Source organism: Pogona vitticeps, chromosome 2, assembly GCF_051106095.1.
Source record: "Pogona vitticeps strain Pit_001003342236 chromosome 2, PviZW2.1, whole genome shotgun sequence".
NCBI lineage: Eukaryota > Metazoa > Chordata > Lepidosauria > Squamata > Agamidae > Pogona > Pogona vitticeps.
In genome coordinates, this window is record NC_135784.1 from 272842681 (window position 1) to 272865770 (window position 23090).

Genomic DNA, 23090 nt, shown 5'->3' on the forward strand with positions numbered 1-23090 from the left:
CACGATACTTTGCTGTTTTTGGTAGCAATAAACATGTAGCTAAGAATACCGTTTTGGATGACATTGCTATTGTCATAATAGCAAGTTCAGAATCCCTTAATATGACAGTCCCTCTATCCTTGGAAATGCCAGAGAGAAGTTTGAGGTGGAATGAGGTGAATTGTGGTGCACAGGTGGGGGAGAATCCCCAAACAGCCAATAGAAAAAACTGGGTTACTCTTGAGGTATCTAAAAGCATATCCCAGAGTCAACTCATTCCATTGACTGGAGTATCTCTTATTCAGAAGTTATCTAGGATGTATTTTTGTGCTGCTGCAGGGCTGATGTGAGCTTTCTTCCATCTTTGAATCTACCTCCTCTTTTTTGTGCTTGATTCATGCTTCAGCATCAGTGATAACAGTGCCTTCCAATTGGCCTTACAGATATAACTATATAAAGATATTACAGTAACATAACAGTGCAATCAAAGATTTAACTGTGGTCACAGACACAAAGAAAAGTTATTGTATTTTCTTTGTCGTTGGAATTGGAATGTCACAATTCCATTTCCACACTAAAGGTTATTGCTCTTGCCTCTGTAATCTGTGGGTCATATTTGCCTAGAAACAGCATGCAGTGCCTATGAGTCATTCGTTGCTAATCACTATTTATCACTGCAATTAGCAAAGCAATCTTCAGAGTGCCAGCACCATAAGGTTCATTCAGAATTTATAGAGCACAGGCCAGCCAGAAGTCTGGCATCCTGATATTAACAACATTTGACTGGAAATAAGACCTGCCGATTTCACTACAACATATTTCAGGGTAATGGCTGATTCACGCAAGCATTTTCCTGCCATTCCTTTTGTCCTTGTCAACCTACAGTAAACAGAAATGTTTCCAAACATTTGCCTTGATATGGACCATCCTTCATCAAAATGTTTGCAGACCACCATGTATGTAGGCTATTTTAAGCATTTGAAAAATTATGTATAGCCAATGAAAGTCGAACTTATATATCAAGGAGTATTTTAAAATCTACCTGGGCATTTATTGTGCTTGTTCACAAGCATATCACACTCATCTCAGTGCAATGTGGGAAAGAAAGTGAAAGCCATGACCACTGGGACTTTTCCCCTGTTCATGTGTTTTCTGTCACTGTGACTGGTTGATCCATTTCACTGACCCAGCAGATTAGGGCTTTATTAATTAACCACTGAAATGTTCAGAGACCACTTGAAATTTAGCATGGAAATGTTTCCTGAGGACTATTTTATTGAATTAACATTCATAGAAGTTGTCACCTCATGTCGTGGCTAAAATTCCAACCCAAAGATTTATTAATATATTTGTTTTAACTAAGCTAAACAACAGGATTTGAACCACTGTATTTTTCTTTACTTCTTTCAGTTCATTACAGAAAGCTCAGTCATCATTGAAAAGGAGGTATAATGGGAATAAGAATAACAATAACAGCAGCCTTAGATAAGTTTATATCCATTTCTAAAAGTTAAACTAAATACAGTAGATGCAGCTCTGTGCGTCTTAACATAGAATACAGAACCATTCCAGATATGTGTAGAAAGCATGTGGTTTTATTTAAAGAGAGTACAAGGGCAAAGGACGACAAACTCATTTTCCAAATCTGTGTGTGGTTTACCTTCTTACAGTCACTCTCCTCTTTCATCAGATGTTTCTCAGCCAAGATTAATTTTGAACTACTGGATAGCTGCAGAGCCAGAGGTTGGGAGTCCGATTTCCTTACTGTTCCTCATTGACAGGGGCTGGGCTCAATGACCCATAGGGTCCCTTCCAGCTTTTTCTCATTTTCCATTCATATGCATTCTTGCTTTTCACTATGGATCTGCCCTCCACTTTCTATGCCATTGAACCAGTTCTATATCAGAGCCGAGCTTTATGTTCAAACTCAGGAGTTATGCTTTCTAGTTTGTGTCTTAACATACAGACCAGCAGAATGAGCCAAACCTTAGTGAATTTATTTATTTATTTATTTATTTATTTATTTATTTATTTATTTATTTATTTATTTATTTATTTATTTATTTATTTATTTATTTATTTATTTATCTCCCGCCTATCTGGTCTTGCGACCACTCTAGGTGGCTGATGGATTCTCACTGAAGACACTAAGCCTGATATTCCTTTTTTTTTAAAAGTCCTCCTGAGTGCATAGATTATTAATGTCCAGTATGTATGCTTCAGATTGTGCCTTTTGACTTGTTCTTATTGACTTACCTTTTTCAGAAATTGGCAGGAGTGTTCCTTCTGACGGAGGCAGTTGAGTAACACTTGGAATACTGACCTGGTTAAATCAGCTTTAAATGAGGTTATAATTGGCCAAATGAAATAGTACAATTTATATTATTTTATTTACTTACTTACTTATATTATGTACATGCCATTTTTCTTCCCACAGGGAACCCAAGCCGAATCACAACAGATTAAAAACAGTACCGTGTAAATATCATTTTAAAAAAACAATTGAAGATAAAGATTAAATTAAATCTTTAAAATAAGATTTTAAAAAATCATGTTTAGAGATCATTTAAAAGCATTTAAAAATCTGTAAGTTAACAACCATCGTTCCCAAGATAATGTACACCTTAAAAGTGTGCCTGAAGAGGTCTTTGTCTGCCAGTGGAAGAACAAGAGGGAGGGGCAAACCTGCCTCCTCTGGCAGCCCATTCCAAAGCCTGAGAGCAGCCACTCAGAAGGCCCTCTCTCGTGTCCTCACCAAATGAACTTGGGAAGCTGGTGGAACTGAGACAAGAGCCTCTCCAGAAGATTTTAAATGCCTCGTATGGAGTCATATGCTCCTTCAAATAGCCCGGACCCAAGCTGTATAGAGCTTTATAGGTAATAATGCTTTGAAACATATTTGATCTAAATTTCGATAAAAATCCCTTTCTAAACATCTTCTAGGCATTAAGCATATTGAGACTGAGGTGAGAAGATGGTTCTTTTAAAGGCAACTTTAAAAATAAGTTAGACATTTTGAGTTATCTGGTTTCAGGTAGTCCACTCTGATTCTGCACTCAGAAGTAAATTCCATTGCATTTAATATGATTTACTCTTTTAAAAAAATGGGGCAGATAAATACAGAGGGAATGCCAGTACTCATCCTTTAACTTCTGGAAATAGAGAGATATACTAATCTGACAATAATCAGTATAAACTAGAATGCTTTAGCCTTCCATGTGAAGGTATTTCATGAAGCAATATCTTCTCCAGTCATCCGCAGTTTTTAAATATGTCTATTTTTTTCTGAAGATATGGAAGGCAACACAATTTTTATTCCAGTATCTTTGCATGTTAGCATCTCCCTCTTATAATATCTGGAAATTGTTTTAACATAAATTTTACCCAAAAACCTGTAAAAGAAACTGAAAGGAAGCATGTTGTCCTTCGCGTTAACCAAATGAAATTCACAAAACATGCCACGTGTCAGTGTCTGGGGAAGAAATTGTGAAGTTGTGAATTATTTCAGATCAGACACTGGGAGAGTATTCTGTGACAGGAAATATTTGGTGTTCATGATTCTTTGGATCACAGCTTCCTCAAACATGGCATGCAGGATGGGTCTGATGGGAATTATGGGCCCAAATCAGAAACCCAAATGTTCCATACTGCCAATATCTTGGCTGAAATAGAGTAAGATCACACTATATACCAGTGTTTTGCTAATACAGTCCTGTTTTGCATTGCTACTTGGTGACAATAAATAATTTCTTGCATCCAATCTCCCCTTTTCAAATTATCATAATCATCAATCTCCTCATTACTGGGAATAGCATAATAGTCAGATGACTGGGCTGCAAATCAGGTTGTAACCAAAGAGGCTCTTGCTTTTGTTATGAATTCACTAGGTCAGTGTTTCCCAACCTTGGATAACTCAGGTATTCTTGGACTGCAACTCTTAGAAGCCTTCATCACTACCTATGCTGGCCAAGGTTTCTGGGAATTGCTGTCCTACAACAGCTAGATTACCCAAGGTTGGTAAACACTGACCTAGGTAATCTTTTTAGGCAGCTCTCTATCTCTATCTCAGCCTCAATCCCCCAACTGCAATATGAGAGAAATAATACTTATCTTAAAGCCTGAGTTGAGTGTCACATGGGACATGGATAGCATATGGCCCTGCCATCCATTGGGAAGATGCACTGACCTCCCCCCCTTTTTGCTAAGATAGATAAATGTTCAAATGAGGAGGCATGGGTCACTTTTTAACATTTTTAAAAACATTTTTAACATTTTTAAAAATTGAAATAAGTCTGTTTTAATTAAACTAGAAGTGGATTTCTTGTTATGCTTCGATTCACTGGGTGGAAGCCACTGAGTCCAAAATCATAGAAACAGCCTATCTGCTTTGTTTTGTTTAGTGAATTTTATAGGAACTGCCAAGGTCCTGAGCACTATGTTCCAAATAGGTTCAGCACTGTGGACAGCTCCTTGAAATTTCATCTAAGGCCTGGAGAGAACTCATTGTTTTCCTAGAACAGGAGTCATCGGCTTCCATTGGATAGGCTAGCTCATGATAGGTTGTGGGGGAAGAAGAAAATTTGTCCTCATACCCTACATCAGTGGTGTCGAACTGTGGCCCTCCAGATGTTCTTGGACTTCAACTCCCAGGAGCCTTCACCACCACCTCTGCTGGCCAGGATTTCTGGGAGTTGAAGGCCAAGAACATCTGGAGGGCCACAGTTCGACACCACTGCCCTACATAGTTGCCATCCCTATGTAGTTGCCCTACATAGTTGCCATACTTGGCATCCTTGCTAAACACTTCTATAATGATCAAAAATACTATCGCAACAGTAGGAAATTGCTATCGTCATAGTCTACCATATGGACTTCCAATAAGTTTGTGGTTGGCCACTGTGGGATACAGATGCTGGTCTAGACCAGTGGTTCTTAACCTTTGTTACTCGGATGTTTTTGAACTGCAACTCCCAGAAACCCCAGCCAGCACAGTTGGTGGTGAAGGCTTCTGGGAGTTGCAGTCTAAAACTCCTGAGTAACCCAAGGTTAAGAACCAGTGGTCTAGACAGATCTTTGGTCTGATTTTATTTATTTTTTGTTTATTTGTTTGAAATAGTTTTACCCCACCTTTCTCCTTGAAAAGGTCCCAAGGTTGCTTATTCAAAGTTGAAAACAATGAGTATACAATGGTGGCTAACATTATTAAAATACAATATTTAGAGCTAAGAACAATGAGTATAAAGAGGTGTGTTGCATCATTAAAAGGCAATATTAAAGCTAAAAACAGTAAATATACAAATATTAAAAAGGGGGAAAAAGTCACTCTGAGAAATGGAAAACCCAAAAATGGAAAATACAAGTAGTATTAAAATTCCAGTCAAAGCAGTAATGCATAGCAATCCATCTAAAAAATGACACACAGGTAACTAATTACTGAGGGAAGGCTTGTCTGAAGAGAAAGGTCTTTGTTTGCTTGAGGAAGATCAGCAAAGATGGGGGCAGTCTGGCCTCCTGTGGGAGGGAGTTCCAGAATCAGGGAGCAGGAACAGAATGTTCCTACCAAACGCAACTGTAAGGGTAGTAGGACCGAGTGAAAGGCGTCTCCTGATTATCTTAACACCCAAGCTGGCTCGTAATGGGAGATATGGGCTTTGAGATAGCTTGGACCTAGGCCATTTAGGGCTTTATAGGTTTAAACCAGCACTTCTAATTGTGCCCAGAAACTGACCATCAGCCAGTTGAGCTATTGTAACGTTGGGGTTATTAAATCCTGATTTTATGATCTTATATTGTGAGAAGGATAAGGAATGAAAATTGATTTGCACAAATGAAATCACTACATACAGTGGTGCCTCGCTTAGCGAGCGCACCGTATAACGACGAATCCGTATAGCGATCCCCTTTTTCGGGATCGCTATACGGAGCACCCAATTGCCGCACCTCGCATTGCGACGATTGGGGAGTCCGGCCGCCATTTTGGAGCCGCGTTTGGTGGCTCCAAAATGGGCGCCGGATGACCCGAAATGGCCCCGCGCTGCGTTTTCGCGCCCTCGGCAAGCGAGGGGAGGGCGCGAAAACGCGGCGCGGGGCCATTTCGGGTCCGTTTTGAAGCCGCAAAACAGCTGTTTTGCGGCTTCAAAACGGCTGCGGGCAACCTGAAATGGCCCCACGCAGTGTTTTCGCGCCCTTGGCAAGCGAGGGGAGGGCGCGAAAATGGCTGCCCGGGGCCAGGAAACTTCTCTAAGTGGGAAGTTTAGGGCCGATTTGGAACGCATTAAATGAAGTTTAATGCGTTCCAATGGCTTTTTACTTCCCGCTTAGCGAAGATTTCACATAGCGAAGGTTAATCCGGAACGGATTAACCTCGCTATACGGGGCACCACTGTATATTTCCTATCTGGCTTACATTTTACAAACCGCATCCACTAGAAAAGCAAAAAGCAAAGTGTGCTGCTTATATACCACTCCATAGTGCTCAGTGTTCCTCTTGAATTGGTTCATTAGTGTTGCACCCACCAGTGATGTGACCCTTCTGTAGAGGTTTTGGATCATTCAGCTTTCTAATTTCACCCATGCCCAGAACTCAGCCAGTTTATCCTATCTTAAAGTAAAGTGGTAGCTGAGTCTTTGGCAGAGCTGAGAGGGAAATGGCACCATTTCTTTTAAATCTGTATTATATTTATTACAAAGGGCTGGGGTGGGTTTTTTGGGGGTTCTTTTTTGGTTTTTGGTTTGTTTCTCTTTTTTTGGACAATGGAAGCTTCAGCCTCAGCTTTGGCTGAAAAAGACACCTTTGGCCTGTACTGTCACTGTTGAAGAAGTTGCCAATTTAATCCATGCTGAGTGTTCTTCCTTCTGTGTAATGTGTTTCAACAAGCTCAGCTGAAAAGTGCCACATTTATAATGTTAGCTTGGCAACCCACCCAACCCACTTTCATCTTGCTGTCTTAGAGCACACTATTGCTGAGTCATGCTCACTTTCACACAAATGCAAAACTGACACTGTTCCATCCAGCGTATTGATGTGATAAGCGTGATCCCTGAAAGAGATACAAGATCCTAGGCAACAACCTCAACTCCACAGTCACAGTCCTGCTTTGATGATACTGTACCACCGTTTCCATTCCCTTAACCTCTTCTTGCTTATTTTGGAGTTTTTTTTTGTAGTTCATCTCAGTTACTTGTAGGTCTGTTAACTCCAGGGTATTTAGGTTTGATGTAACTTTCATAGTTTTATTTACTTCCTAATGTAATATGTCCATATCACTAGGAGGAATGTTAAGCCCAAAAATATTTGATTTACTCCATTTTTGAGCCTTGCTTTTTACCATATGTTCTTTTGTGTTTCTAAGTTTATGAGAGGCCAGCAGTGATGGTGGTTGTTACATGTCATTAAGCCACCTCTGACTTAACAGTGATCGTATGAAAAAGTAACCTCCAAAATATCCTGTCCTCAACAGCCCTGGTGAGCTCGTGCAAACTCCAGGCTGTAGTTTCCTTTACAGAGTCAAACCATCCCATATCTGGTCCTTCTCTTTTCCTATTGCCTTCCATTTTTCCTAGCATTATCATATTTCCCAGAGAGCCTTGCCTTTCCGTGATGTGACCCAAATGGTAGCTCATTTGAATTCTGCAAAGGACTAATTAAATTAGAGGAATTAGATCATGTTGTTGGACTTCAATTCACATCAATCCTAGCTAGCCCAACTACAATTGGCATCTGCATTCCTGGAATATTTTTATTAGTAATGGAAGTGGATAAGAATAAAATGTGGCATACCTCAAGGACAAATAGACAAGTCCCTCTCCCTTTCTGTTCTTTTTATCCAGAGAACCACCCTATCATATTCTCAATCATGTTTAGTTCTTTCAAAGCTAATGAGGCAATGCAGTGTGGTGATAAGTTTCAAAGTGGCTCACGAAGAACTAGGGAATATGTGAAGTGTATTGCAGACATCTAAATATTCCCGAATAGAGGAAGTACCTAAGCAGAGAGGTTATGGGTAAAAGTATGTCAAAATACCTCCTGGGGCTCCCTTTGGGCTGATGCAATAGAATGTGACACACGTGACCTGTGCAGCAGATGTTTTTATTCTGATCCAACACACCACCTTTGCTGATTCAGTCTGAACAGCAATGCATTCATAATATGTAACTGGGACATCTGCCACTGTAAATGCATTTAAAGTGCATCATATGAGCATAATTTATGGAAAAATTGTTTGAGTCTGTGATGTTAGTAGGAGTGTAAGTGTCAACTTTCAAGAGAACTAACATTTTACCCTGCATTCCTTGCTTTAATTTTCTTTTGATAGCATTTATTGATGTGTCTGCAACTCATAAAAAAGACTGCATAGCATCAAAACAAGGAAAGAGTATCACCAGACTCATTTTCTTTTCAAAATGCTGTTAAGTCTTCCTACAGACTTTGCTGGATCATTGCCATGTCAACTCCAGTATTTAGCTAAACTTAACTTTTTAGAGGTTTGAGAAGGTATTATGTAAATTATTTTGCAAGTGTGGCTTTAACTTTCTAGATGAACATGGCTTAAATTAAATTAAGACTAACATTATGCTAATCAATAACTTCAATTGATTTTCCAACATCTGTTCTAGCTTATATTATGTTGTGGCGGGTGGGGGAGGGAGTTCTAGGTTGCTTGCGCACTTATTTAAAGTTTGTATTGATTTTCAAAGCAGCCCGTGTCATTTGAATATTGTAATGACCTATATTTTTAGAGCGACTTAATTTTGAAAGACATCACCAGTACTGAATGCATAATGCAGACTAACAGGGTTGAGCCACAGAGAGCATGTTTCTAGGTCTTCAGTCAGGGTGAGACCAAGATGTTTTACTTCCTGAGACAAAGGATAAAAGTGCACTCCCTTACCTTCATTCCATGTACAGAAATAGATTGAGCTAGCATCTTTCCTTGATGCTGCTGAAAGAAACACAGTGCCTAGATCTCCCAGTGTTTACGAGATAGAGGTCCTTCAAATTTTATTGGGTCATGTGGAGTAACGATGAGATACTTTCAAGTTGCATTTGGTTGCCAAGCCTTCCAAGGACAGGAAGATAGCTTGTATGTGTTTCTGTGCATATGTTTGTCCATACATGCCTATGCATGCTCATCCCCTTAATCTCCGTCTTCACTCCCCCGCTTCAGCCATGTTTGGATTGTCTCACAACAGATTCTTCTCACATGATGCAAGTGTAAGACAGAGTGAGGTCCTCTCCAAGCTCTGGTGCTAGAGCTTTTTAAGCAGCTGTCCTATTATTGCATAATAAAATAAATAAAAAGGTATTTCCCAACTTAGCCTGCTTTGCAAAGAAGTTTTTTGACCTGGCCGTCTTGTAGCACATGATCTTCCACATTAGACCAACCACTGTGGATGCTGACCTGGAATCTATAGTGTCTCTGAGAAGTGTCCATCTAATGAGGGAAAGTCCACCACCTTCTAGGGCATTTGTTGCACTTTCGAACATCAGGAAGGTTTTCCTAATGTTCAGCTGAAATCCTCCAAGGGACCTGAGAAGGAAACCCAAACTGGACTGCAAGGCATTGTGCAGGATCAGCTCCTGAGTGGGAAAAAGAAGAAATAGATGCATGTGAGCTTAAACCTTTTGCCTCTCGCCTGAGGCCTGAGAGAAACAATGTGGGAAATTTCTGTGCAATCACAAGTGGCTCTTCTGTTGTGTTTTTAATTTGTTGGTGATGAGAGAAACATTTGCCGATATTTAATACAGAAACATGTGATATTTTAATCTTTAAGCAGTGCTGCAGAACTATAATTTATTATTCTCTCTACAGTGTAAGAGATGAACCCCATTTTAATGAATTGGGTATCAAGAAATATGCTAATAGTTTTGGGCAGACACTTCATTAAATATTGGATAGATTCCAGGTAAACAGCAGGGAACATAGAGATGAATCATAGTCTATGTAGTTGTTTACAATACAGTGAAAATAGATTTACACTAAATTATATGAGTATTATGGCTCAGTTGTTTCCGTTCAACACTCCCTATCATTTTATAGCCATGAGATATATAATTTTGTCCCTGGGGGACTTTGTGTTTTAGTATCCAAACTCCTTGAAATAAAACTTTTACTTTAATAACTTGGGATTGTTTTAGATTGTGTGTTTCCTTCTTTTTCTTCCTGCTTTCACATTTCAGTTTCTTTTCCCATAGATCAAATTTGCTATTTCTCCACAAGAGCAATAAACCTCCTGTAAGGTGCAATGAGATCTGCACAGTGGATAAACACTTAGATCCACACCTCACCTTAATTGATAAAAAGAGTAGTGCTCTTCAGCTCTATTCAAGAGTTACTTGTTCAATTCTCTCCAAAATGTGAGAAAAGGGTCACCTAGCACCTCCTTTCTCCATTACCACATGATGTTGAAATGACTGCAGGAGAGAGGATCCTTCTCAAGTGTAGGTCCTCCAGATGAGCAACGACTGTAAAATCAGAGTTCCTGCTTAGCATAGTAAATCACACTTGAGTAGGCTCGTTGACTCAGTTGAAATTTAGTGAGTCACCTCCAAATGTTTCACTCATTCAAATGGGCCTATTCTGATTGTGATTTATATTAGCATAGTAAGTCACAATCACAGTAGGCCCATTGACTTGGTGGAGATTAGGTAGGCAGACTTTGGTGCGCTGCCCAGAGACCTTTGGGTAGAGTGGGCAGCATAGAATTTAAATTAAATTAAATTAAATTAAATTAAATTAAATTAAAATAGATAGATAGATAGATAGATAGATAGATAGATAGATAGATAGATAGATAGATAGATAGATAGATAGATAGATAGATAGATAGATAGATAGATAGATAGATAGATAGATAGATGGATGGATGGATGGATGGATGGATGGATGGATGGATGGATGGATGGATGGATGGATGGATGGATGGATGGATGGATGGATGGATGGATGGATGGATGGATGGATGGATGGATGGATGGATGGATGGATGGATGGATGGATGGATGGATGGATAGATAGATAGATAGATAGATAGATAGATAGATAGATAGATAGATAGATAGATAGATAGATAGATAGATAGATAGATAGATAGATAGATAGATAGATAGATAGATAGATAAAATAAGTCACACCTAATCTCCACCAAGTCAATGGGCCATTGACCAGTTCATGAATGTCATGGCTTGTACGAACTCATTCATAAACTCAGTTGATTCAAATGGTCCTACTCTAATTGTGACTTACCATGGTAAAGTAAGTCATAATTAGATCTCTCAAATCCCAGTTCCATGCCCCAACAACTACGCAACACTGACTAAATAAAAACATAGGCTGAAATCCTGGATTAAATGCTTTTTGCATTAAATGCTAATAGCTACAAGTGGGATTTCGGCCAAGAGAAATAAATACACAAACAAAACAAACAAATACATATAGAAATGAGGAGTAATTATTCTGGAATGGTCCTCATCATTTGCCTTTTCTAATTTTAAATTAAATTAAACTAAACTAAATTAAACTAAATTAAATTAAATTGTGCCACAGCAGCAGGCGGCATTTTTTTCATATTTAAAGATGAATAGAAACAAGAAGAACATGGGAAATCCATTATTTGAAAGATGTTTATGAATGTCCAAGGAGTCACACATTCTTCGAGCTCTGTGGGAAGAAGAGAGGTGATACTCAGTGGCCAGCAGAGCATTCATTTCTGTAAGGAAGTGAAACAGAGCTGCCCAATCCCAGCATCGTAGATGGAGAAATGATGCTTTTTTTCCACTTTTAACTAGGAAAAAGGCCTTCTAAGCATAGGAATGCTAAGAAATAGTAATTAAGGAAAAATTTAAAGTTAGTGTCTTCAGCTTACAAATTCTCTCACAGTAATCAAATGAATAATTATATGTACCTTCAAAAATAAATGTGTGAAATCTAAATTTAGCTCTTATATGCAGTTTTGAAATTAATATTTTATTATTCTCATCTCATAGAATATAATTGCATTATGTAAGAGAGGAAGAGAGTGTGTAAGAAAAAAATCTTTTGCGTGGTAGTCTTGATGCCAATACTGTATAGGTAACATTTATGAAGCCATGGCATTTATTATGATTCATATTTATTAATGATAAATTGACTATTTTAATATAGAGTATTATTATAATATTTGGTATTTTTAATGATTTTAATGCTTTTCTAAAGTTTTAGTATTGTTGTACGCCGCTCAGAGACCATTGGTAATGGTGCGGCTAAAAAAATCTTGTAAGTAAGTAAGTAGGTAAGTAAGTAGGTAAGTAAGTAAGTAAGTAAGTAAGTAAGTAAATAAATAAATAAATAAATAAATAAATAAATAAATAAATAAATAAATAAATAAAGTTCCCAACCTTGGATCTCCAGATGTTCTTGGACTACAGCTCCCAGAAATCCTGACCAGCACAGCTAGTAATGAAGGCTTCTGGGAATTTTAGTCTAAGAACATTTGGGGACCCAAGGTTGAGAACCATTGGTCTACTAGTTTGGCGGTATTATACTAAAAGTAAAAGAAACATAATGTCTTGATGCCAGAGTTTATGTTTTGCATGGAGGAGTCATCGAATTATAGACCTGGAAAGAACCCAAGAGCCAAAGCAGGAGTTCCACAGCTAAAGTATCCCTGACAGATAGCCATCCAACCTCTGTTTAAAATTCACCATTGAAGGAGAGGATGTCACCTTATGTGGAAGTCCATTCCATTGTCAAACAGCTCTTAATGTCAAGATATTCTTCCTAAAACTCTCTCTTACGTGCCAAAATGACAGTTTGTTTCAGTTGTTGTACATTGAAAGCAGTTGCTTCCGTTAAGAAAATTAATATAAAGAAAGATGCTAACCCTATAAAAATTCCTAATATTTAGTTGACATCTCTGTTGAAATTTGAATCCATCCATTTGGTCCTACCTCCTGGAGCCACAGAAAACAAGTTTGTCCCCTCTTCCAGGTGATATCCCTTCGAATCATTGTACTGTCACCTCTCAGTCTTTATTTTTCATATTAAACATGCCCAGCTCCTTCAGTCATTCTTCATAAGGTTATTTTCCAGAAATTTTAACATCCTTGTGGCTGTCCATCTTGTCAATATCCTATTTAAACTTCTGGTGCCAGAACTGAGCACAGTATTCCAGGTGAGATCTGAAAAAGCATAATAGAGGAGTACTGTACTGTTACTTCCCTTGAGCTGAATACTATACTTCTCTTGATACACTCTAGTACTGCAGTTTGTGGGATCTCCAGTTAAAAGTAGTAAGAAAGGCAGATTGTAAACTAACAAATGGTAGTAAAAATTGTGTGTGTTCTGTACTGTCTTGTTGGAACAGACTTAGGTAAAGGTAAAGATTCCCCTTGACAATTTGTCCAGTTGTTTCCGGCTCTAGGGGCCAGTGCTCATCTCCGTTTCCAACCCATAGAGTTAGCGTTTTGTCTGGAGACAATCTTCCGTGGTCACGTGGCCAGCACGACTAGATGTGGAATGCTGTTACCTTCCCACCGTGGTGGTACCTATTTATCTACAGTGGTGCCTCGCTTTACGATTGCTCCGTTTAACGATGAAACCGCATTACAACGAACTTTTTGCGATCGCTTTACGATGTTTCCTATGGGGGAATTTCACTTTGCGATGATCGGTTCCCTGCTTCGGGAACCGATTCTTCGCAAAACGATGATTTTCGGACAGCTGATTGGCGGTTTCAAAATGGCCGCCAGGTAAACAAAATGGCCCCGCTGTTTTCTGGGATGGATTCCTCGCTGCACAGGCAGCGAAAATGGCCGCCCTATTGAGGATCTTCGCTGGATGGTGAGTTTCCAGCCCATTGGAACGCATTAAACGGGTTTTAATGGGTTTCTATGGGCTTTTTAATTTTGCTTTACGACGTTTTCATTCTACAGTGATTTCGCTGGAACGAATTAACGTCGTGATGCAAGGCACCACTGTACTTGCATTTTTACATGCTTTCGAACTGCTAGGTTGACGGGAGCTGGGACAAGCGACAGGAGCTCACTCTGTCGTGTGGATTCGATCTTACAACTGCAGGTCTTCTGACCTTGCAGCACAGAGGCTTCTGCGGTTTAACCCGCAGTGCCACCACATCCCTCTGGAACAGACTTATAGCAGCCCTAATAGAGTTTTAAAGTATTGAGATATTTAAGGAGTGGTTTTACCAGTTCCACTCCCCCAGGGAGTTTCCATGCCCAAATGAGGATTCATACCATGTTCCCCAGCGTCCCAATCTATCATTCGATCCACTACACCACATTGGGAATCAGTAAATATTAGGTCATTCCAATTTAGTATGCTATCTTATAATGCTACATTTTATTTTATTTCATACTTCATATTTTATTTTATTATGTAGATTTCTAGACCATCCATCCCCTTACAATCTGAGGATTTACGTTTACAGAAGCTGAGCACCTGCTTTATAGTTGACGCATCATTATTTTTCTCTTGTTTCTGACGCAAAAATAAAAAATACAAATCCAGTCTAGAGATGGTTGTCTTTGATGTCAGTCCATCAAAGATATATTATTTGCTCTGGAGGGAAAATTTATCTGATCATATTGCATCTTCAAGATTTAGTATTTTAGGAGTTCACAAAAATGCTAATTTACTGATAGAAGCCATATGGATAAAGGAATATGATCTGCAATCCACATTTGAATTAATGTGTAAGACTGCTAATAATGGTGCCAATCTAATACCCATTGCCAAAGTACACTTCTGTGAGTATTCAACACTAAAGTAGATGCTACACTGCAAGCATGCTGCTTGCATGTCTCTCTCTGTAGACCACAAGTATCAATAACATAGCAATTTTCTTTTGCCACTTCTATCAGGCTGGTCCAACATCTTCATTGTCTACATTTGTATATAGTGCTGCAACATCAAAGTTGTCCATATGGGCACTGTTATTAAACTCAAGGTTAATAATATCTGTTTAGCAGTTTGTAGATCACTTGGGATCTACAAACTAAAGGGTTAACATAATTGCAATGAGTGAACTGCTCCTATCAGCTGAGCCACCAGAGCTTGAGATAAGGCCTTACTTGCAAAATGGTTGCTTTTTCTTTTCTTTTCTTTTTTTCTTTCCTTGTCTTTTCTTTAATGTAGAGTTAAGGATTATCAATGAACTGGAAACCAAATGGTAAAGGAAACGTAAGGGAAGAAACATGCTGTTGAATGACAGGTCTGCACATCTCATGATGTTGAAAGACAGACAGCAAATAAAACAATACAGAAAGCTGTCACAGTGTCTACCAGTAAATAGCAGGAGGAATCTGAAAAAGAGTAGTAACATTAGTGGAAACAAAAGCATCAGTTCCAGTTGTCAGGAGTATTGGGTATGTTAAATGGCTGCCTATCAGGAGGAGTCTTTTCATAACAGTCAGAATTTGGAAAGTCCAAATGATTTTAGATTGACATACGATTAAAGGTAACATAGTCTGCAATTTGAATAGCTAGTAAAATATTATCTTTATGGTTTAAACATGGGGTTGGTTGATTTCTGTTGGAAAGTGGGATCAAGGAGGCTGTGTGCAACATTGTTCCAAGTGCAGTTAATTTTGCATTGGAGAAACTGAATTATCTTTGCTAACAAAATATACGGAGCATTGGGGAGATACTCAGCATAATGAAACACATTTGAGACCACTTGACAGATGAATATGCAGGTAGAGCCCCCGATAATGATCTTTATTTTGCCAATTGAGCCAAATCTTTGTAGAAGGAAGATTACAGAGGAAATCTGTTAAGGAAGAGCTGAAACTTGCCACTTTGTATGTTAGCATTATTTAAATTAAAGACACTGCTGAGTTAAATAGTTGCTGCTAACAAGAATGATTATATGAAGTAACATTTATGTTCCTTGACACTGGTGTGATGGATTCAATATCAAATTGGTAAGATTACTGTGAACATTACGTTTCAACCTCTTGGTCTATTAGAGCAGAGGGGAACTTCCACCCAAGAACAGGCTGATTGGTTGAGATTGGTTCAATCACAGGGAAAGTAAGGACAATGGCAGAAGGGGAAGTACAGTTGAAATGTGTCAGCCAGAGTGTGAAGAAGTCTGAAATATTAGCTGACGAAGGAAGAGTACAGAGCAAAACAGAAGAAGCACTCTGAGGCTGAAATCTGTCAAGCCAAAAGTTAAACCATATCTGAGAGGGCTGGAAGATTCCTGGGGAAGTCTTGATCTGCTGTAACAGCAGCTGCGAGGCCAAACTGACCCAAACATGAAGTCTTGTGAAAAACCTTGAAGGCCCCTGAGTGCCCTAAAGCTTGCCAGAAGGAAAGCTACAATTTAAGCCCCCAGTATAGGCATGCGAGCAAACACGGCGGAGGAAAGGAAAGGACAATGAACAGCATATATCCACTTCCTTAAAAGCTCTGCTCAGGAGTTCTATTTATTTTATTTATTTATTTATTCCATTTATACCCCGCCTATCTGGTCATTGCGACCACTCTAGGCGGGGGACGTGTACTTTGCTTTGCAACAGGGAAAGGCACTAGTTTATATTAAAACTGCAAAAACCTAGAAAAGAAATAGAGATGTAATCCCATTCTCATATTGAAGTCAAGAAATGTTGTAGGGCTACTCCACAACAACCTGCAAATTCAAGAAAATTTATCCAGATTTTAGCATATCACTAGTTATTAGTTCTCAGCAAGGAGAGACAGAACAAATGTAGAGTGTTTTGTTCACGAAAGGGTGTGTGCTCCACATGTGTGGAGGAAAACTGCTAGTTTAGTTCCTTCCTTTGTGACTTCCAACACACAAAAGCACTAATCTGAAGAAGGAAAGGCTGCTGTAGCTTCCTGGCTCCCCACATGACCTGGAAACCAATGTTTTTGTGTAGTATGGCTCATGTGTGGAGCCTACACAGATACAACCATCTCCCCTTCTTCATACTCACATTTTCATGTGCTGAATGCAGCCATAGGGAGGGGAGGGTTATTGGGCTCCCTTCCATGCCTGTAGAGTACACATATTTACAGAATACAGTGGTGCCCCGCATAGTGAGGTTAATCCGTTCCGGATTAACCTTCGCTATGGGGAAACATCGCTAAACGGAACAGAAAAGCCCATTGGGCTTTTCCAAATGGGCCCAAAACTCACCGTTCTGCGATGTTTCCCCATCTGGCCGTGACCATTTTGGGTGTTCCGGTGGCCATTTTGGGTGTTCTGGCGGCCATTTTGGGTGTTCCGGTGGCCATTTTGGGTGTTCCGGCGGCCATTTTGGGTGTTCCGGCGGCCATTTTGGGTGTTCCGGCGGCCATTTTGGAACCACCGAACAGCTGTTCCCGCATCAAAATGTGAAGAAATATCGGTATGCGATCGCATTAGCGATCGCAAAATCCGCATCGCTGTGCGGATTCATTTTTGAACAGTGCACTCGTTATGCGAGGCACCACTGTACCTGATTAAGGCTAAAACAGTAAGCAGCTCAGTTGCTTATGGGTATTCTATTAGAAGAAACAATAAAGTAGTAACAATGACCTGGACAAACCAATAGAATTGATTATTGTACATCATCTAAGTAAAATGGTTCTAGTAGTTTTATGTGGTAAATTACAGCATGCAGTGCCAGTAGAAGTGAGACCTTTTCCCCCTCCCCTTCTTCCTGCAAATCCTATGGCATCAAATAGTTTTCCAGAGGATTTTCCAGTCCTCTGAAGCAGGTCTAAGGATGCACAGTTTCTGCAGAAAGTTGTGCAGGGGTCACTGACTCTGGCAGAAGCAGCAGGATTATGTAGATGTACTCCACTGAATCCTGATTGTTGTCTTTTTTAAATATAAATTTATATTATCCCATTGATTGATTGATTGATTGATTGATTGATTGATTGATTGATTGATTGATTGATTGATTGATTGATTGATTGATTGATTGATTGATTTAACTGATCCTCAGTTCTATTCTGTCCTACCTTACAGCCATTTTCTTTAGAGGAAAAGAGCAGCATATAAAATCTCTTGATGTTATGGTGGAGACAGAATTAGATGTAGAATAATATAACAGGTTACGTGAACCTCCACATAACTCTAGTTACTAACAGGAACATTAGGAAACTACAAGACTGTTCTCCTTGCCTTTGACACAGTGAAATATATTCTGTCAGTCTTGATAGGTTCTTCCATTAGTGGTAATGGTTTTCATGCAAACCACAAAAATTGCACAGCTAGATAGTGTCTCTCTTCTTGCAAAAAATGGAAATGTCTGAGGAGTTATTTGAATCTTTTTGAACATTTAACCAGACTTTCTGTGCCCCCCTCACCTGTGTATGTGTTGGGGGGACATGTACTTTGCTTTGCAACAGGGAAAGGCACTAGTTTGGATTAAAACTGCAGAAACCTAGACAAGAAATAGAGATGTAATCCCATTCTCATATTGAAGTCAAGAAATGTTGTAGGGCTAATCCACAACAACCTGCAAATTCAAGAATGAGTAATTTATCCAGATTCTAGCATATCACTAGTTATTAGTTCTCAGCAAGAAGAGGCAGAACAACTATAGAGTGTTTTGTGAACAATTTGCCGGTTTTTATCAGGGGCATATTCCACTTTGTTGTGGTTCTTCTGTACTCTCTGTACTCTCACCTTGGGAGAGATTTCCATTCCTTCCTGTGACCTCTGATCCACGGAGCACATAAAACTAGAAGGGAATATAATTTGAATGATGTTGAAAACTGTTTATCCAATGTGTCAAAGGTACAAGTAAAATCTTCTTATTGCTTTCAGCATTCCTCCTGTTGCTTTGTATCATTTCTTTTGTGATCTAATAAAGAAGGTCATTCAGCACTGGGCTGAAAACAACAGAATGAAATTTAACAGGTCTAAGTGCAAAGTACTGCATCTAGGGAAAAGAAACCAAACACATAGTTACAAGATGGGTGATACCTGGCTCAGCAATACTACAAGCGAGAAAGACCTTGGAGTCATCGTAGATCACAAGCTGTATATGAGCCAACAGTGTGATATGGCTACAAAAAAGGCAAATGCTATTTTAGGCTTTGATAACAGAAGAATAGTCTCTAAAACCCATGAGGTACTGTTGTTGTTTAGTTGTTTAGTCATGTCCGACTCTTCGTGACCCCGGTTAGGCCTCATCTTGAATGTTGTGTTCAGTTTTGGACACCACACTTCAAGAAGGATGCTGACAAATTGGAAGAAGATCAGAGGAGGACAACAGGGATGATCAGGGGGCTGGTAATCAAGCCCTATGAGGAAAGACTGAAATAACTGGGCATGTTTAGCTTTGAGAGAAGAAGATTGCAGATTGCAGGGAGGGGGGGAGAGAGAGATGACAGCACTTTTCAAATATGTGAAAGGCTGTCATACAGAGGAGGTGCAGGATCTGTTCTCCATCATCCCAGAGTGCAGAACACACATCAAGTTACAGAAAGACAGACTTCAGCTTAATATCAGGAAAAGATTCTTAGCTGTTAGAGCAGTACGACAGTGGAGTCAATTACCTCAAGAGGTGGTGAGTGTTCCAACAATGGAGGCATTCAAGAGAAATTTAGACAACTGCCTGGCAGATCTGCCTTGCTTTAGATTTCTGCATTGAGCAGGGGTTTGGACTCCATGGCCTTATAGGCCCCTTCCAACTTCACTATTCTATTATTCTCCAAGTTCTTTTCTCATAAAATAGAAAATGATTTTGAAAATGCAATCTATTCTAACATCCCCTGTTGTGTTTGCTTTTCATTTATAGATTGATCTTCTTGTTCCTACAAAAGTGACAGGCATTATTACTCAAGGAGCTAAAGATTTTGGTCATGTACAGTTTGTGGGTTCCTATAAACTTGCCTACAGCCATGATGGAGAGCACTGGACCATATATCAGGATGAAAAGCAAAAAAAGGATAAGGTAATGGGGCATCTGTTTTTGGAGTGCCTTTTTTACAGGACTCTCAACATTCCTGATGCTTTAATATTGAATGCACAGATGTGGAGTGTCGAATTAAAATCTAATCAATGTAGGATATAATTTTTATGGAGGGATATATTCAATTATTTGTTGTTATGTGCCATCACGGCAATTCCGACTTATGGCAATACTACGAATGAGCAATCTCCAAACTGCCCTGTCCTTAACAGCCCTGCTCAGCTCTAGTAGATTCCAGGTTTTGGCTTCCTTTAGGGATTGTGTCCATCTCATATTTTGTCTTCCTCTTTTCCTGCTGCTTTCCACCTTTTCCAGCATTATTGTATTTTCCAGAGATTCCTGTCTTCTCATGATGTGCCCAAAGCAGGACAGCCTCGGCTTCAATATTTTTACCTCACATATAGTTCAGGCTTGATTTGACCCACTTGTTCTGGCAGTCCAGGGTATCTGAAGATCTCTCCTCCAGCACCCGATTTCACACAAATCATTTTTTCCCTGTCAGATTTTTTAACTCTCCAGTTTTGTGACTTATTTCTCAGAAAACATGCTGAGATCATACTGTAAGAAATGCATGCTCAGATTAAATGATCTCAGAGCACATAAGCATGTAGTTCCCAATCTCATTCATCCTTCTATAGTAAATGAACCATTTCATGAAATGGGGAGATTTTTTTGTTTATGTCAGTCTCAGATTTTGCACACTTCTGAAACTGATTTTGGCATATTTTCTACAAATATATGAAACTTTTAAAAAAAATTTGAAAATTAATGCCTAATTGTTTTTGTATGGGTTATATTAATGACTAGTAGCATTGAGTGGCTTGTTTGTCTCTGTCTAATCTGTCAGTCGTCTGCTTGCTTAACTGCATAAAGGGAAAAAAGATCACAATGCTAATTAAGACCCAAAAAAGCACTTGGTGTCTCAGCCTTGCACTAGAGGCAAGACTTCTCTTGGGCCATGGAGAATCATCAATAGGCTGTCTCATTATATCAGGATTGGGTGTCTTGGCAAAATCATGCCAACTACAAGGGCTTTTTGTGTGTTTGCTTGTTTGTTTTTTCAGATGGTCCCACTTGTGTTGCATGTACGTATTGGGAACCAATGAGAATCTTTTGGTTGGGTAATGGCATGTTAAAGGAAAGGGTGAAAGACTAGAATGATACCATGCCCCAGAATTTGGATTTTATAAAATGTAATGAGTCTGAAACAAGGCCAGTGGAAGCTAATCAAACAACCTTGATCCCCACTTCTTTGCTTGTAGTGACGTCATGTGTTAGATGGAACACGCTGTCTCCTAAGGAGAGTGGGAATCAAACAAACTAATTTGAATAACAACTAAGTAAATGTTAGGAATATTATGCTGATGTTAAGTTGCTGTTTCAAAGTGGAATGGACTACCTTAGAAAATGGTGGATTCTCCTTTGTTGGAAATTTTTAGAGGTTGGGTGTGAATATTGATGCACGTGTGAAAATGGGTTACACAGAGAGAGAGAGAGAGAGAGAGAGAGAGAGAGAGAGAGAGAGAGAGAGAGAGAGAGAGGTCCACCCATCTGCCCATTAGGACTAGCTTACGGTGGAATGTGTCTGATTCTGGGATCTTTTTCCTGGAGGCAAACTTTGAGCAGCAGACTGCCTGCTCATGTGGAAGCATTATTAATTAATTGACTATCCAAGGGAGAAATGCAAAGGTAATCTACCTCTATTTTCTGTGTGTCTGTGTTTTCTTAGAGACCCAAATGTTTAGGGCAGAGAAGTTGATGAGACGAAGGTGCTTTGTTGCTGTTGTTTTCTATTATGTACTGAAGATGGCAATTACATGTAAAGTGTTGCTCTGCCCAGTTCAAGAGCTCTACTGAGAGTAATGATGAAATTCCCTGTCACCCTCACTAGCAAGAAGAGTTTCTGAGCCAGAAGTTGGGAGTTAGATTCCCCACTTCCGTAGCTTGACAAGGAGCTGAACTTGATGATCCATAGGGTCTCTTTCAGTTCTGCAGTTCTAGGATTATTACTATTACTGTATTATCTTCCCTCTGAATATAGTTCACAGCTTGAGTAAACTCATGGATTTTGCTGCATTTATGGACTTAGTGCTCTCAACAACTTGCCCCTCTGAAAAAGGAGCAGAGGCACCACAAAACAGTGGCCAGTACTCTTCTGGAGATTTCTATACACACAACTGAAGCAGTGCACCAGTTTTGCAACCAATCACACCATCAGTTGCACAATGAGTTGCACAGTAGATACCTTTCCACCTAACAACTGTTTGCACAATGTGATTTGTGTATGGAAATTCCCAACAGGATACTGGCCAAAGTTTTCCAATTCCACTGCAGGGAGGTGAGCCAAAAGGATACCACGGTTGATGGTATCCAAAGCTGCCAAGAGCTCCAGCAGAAACAACAGAGATACATGCCTTCTGTCCAATTCTGAGGGACTAAAGCTGTCTCTGTCCCTTAACAGAGTGAAGCCAAAATTAAAACAGATCTAGATAATCTGGAACAGAGAAGCCACAACATGTTCCAGTACCCTGTGAAAGAATGGAATATTGGGGATCAGTCAGTGATGATCCACTAAAGTGAAGGCTCTTCAGCAAACATTTTACCTCATTTAGGCATGTTGGAATCCAGATTTGCTATAGGGAAGCATTCAACACTGTGTTTACCCACTCTCAACAATTTTTATAAGCTGGGAAGACTTTGAAAAAATTGTGATGCAGGTAGAGGGGGGAGGAATCCCTGAAAACCAGGGGAATCACATTCTGTGAGTAGAACTCTACTCATAGAAGCTTCCGCCATCCAATTTTAGGGCAGGGATAGCCAAAGATCTCCTGCAGCCTGAGGTAAGAAGAGAAGCATCAAAACTTCCATGGCATCGCCGCTCCCTTTGCGTCCTGTGTGTTTACACCATCTCTTTCTCGTCTTCTTCCATTGGCTTTCCCATCTCCCTGCTCCCTGCTGCCTTCTTTTCCTCTCCTTGTCGCCACCTCCCTTCTTCTTTCCCAGCAAAGCCAACTCCTTCACACCTCCTCCCCATTGCACGCATTGCCTTCTTTACAGTGACTTCTCTTTACAAAATGGCAGACTCTGTGAAGGTCCTTGAGAATTAGGAATTGTTGGCAAGTTACATTGTACCAGAGCAAAGGGCTCTTCCTTGGACAACATACTGTCTGTGAGAAGTCTGTACAGCACACTGAAA

General features: G+C 39.6%; 1 protein-coding gene across 2 annotated transcripts in view; it reads left to right on the forward strand.

The window, feature by feature from the left end:
• EDIL3 (EGF like and discoidin domains 3) overlaps positions 1-23090 on the forward strand; it is a 314619-nt gene that overhangs the window by 274270 nt on the left and 17259 nt on the right. For both annotated transcript variants that reach the window (XM_072992583.2, XM_078386383.1), the window contains one exon: positions 19721-19876. In XM_072992583.2, the coding sequence (XP_072848684.1) occupies positions 19721-19876 (156 nt within the window). The remainder of the gene's footprint in view (positions 1-19720; positions 19877-23090) is intronic.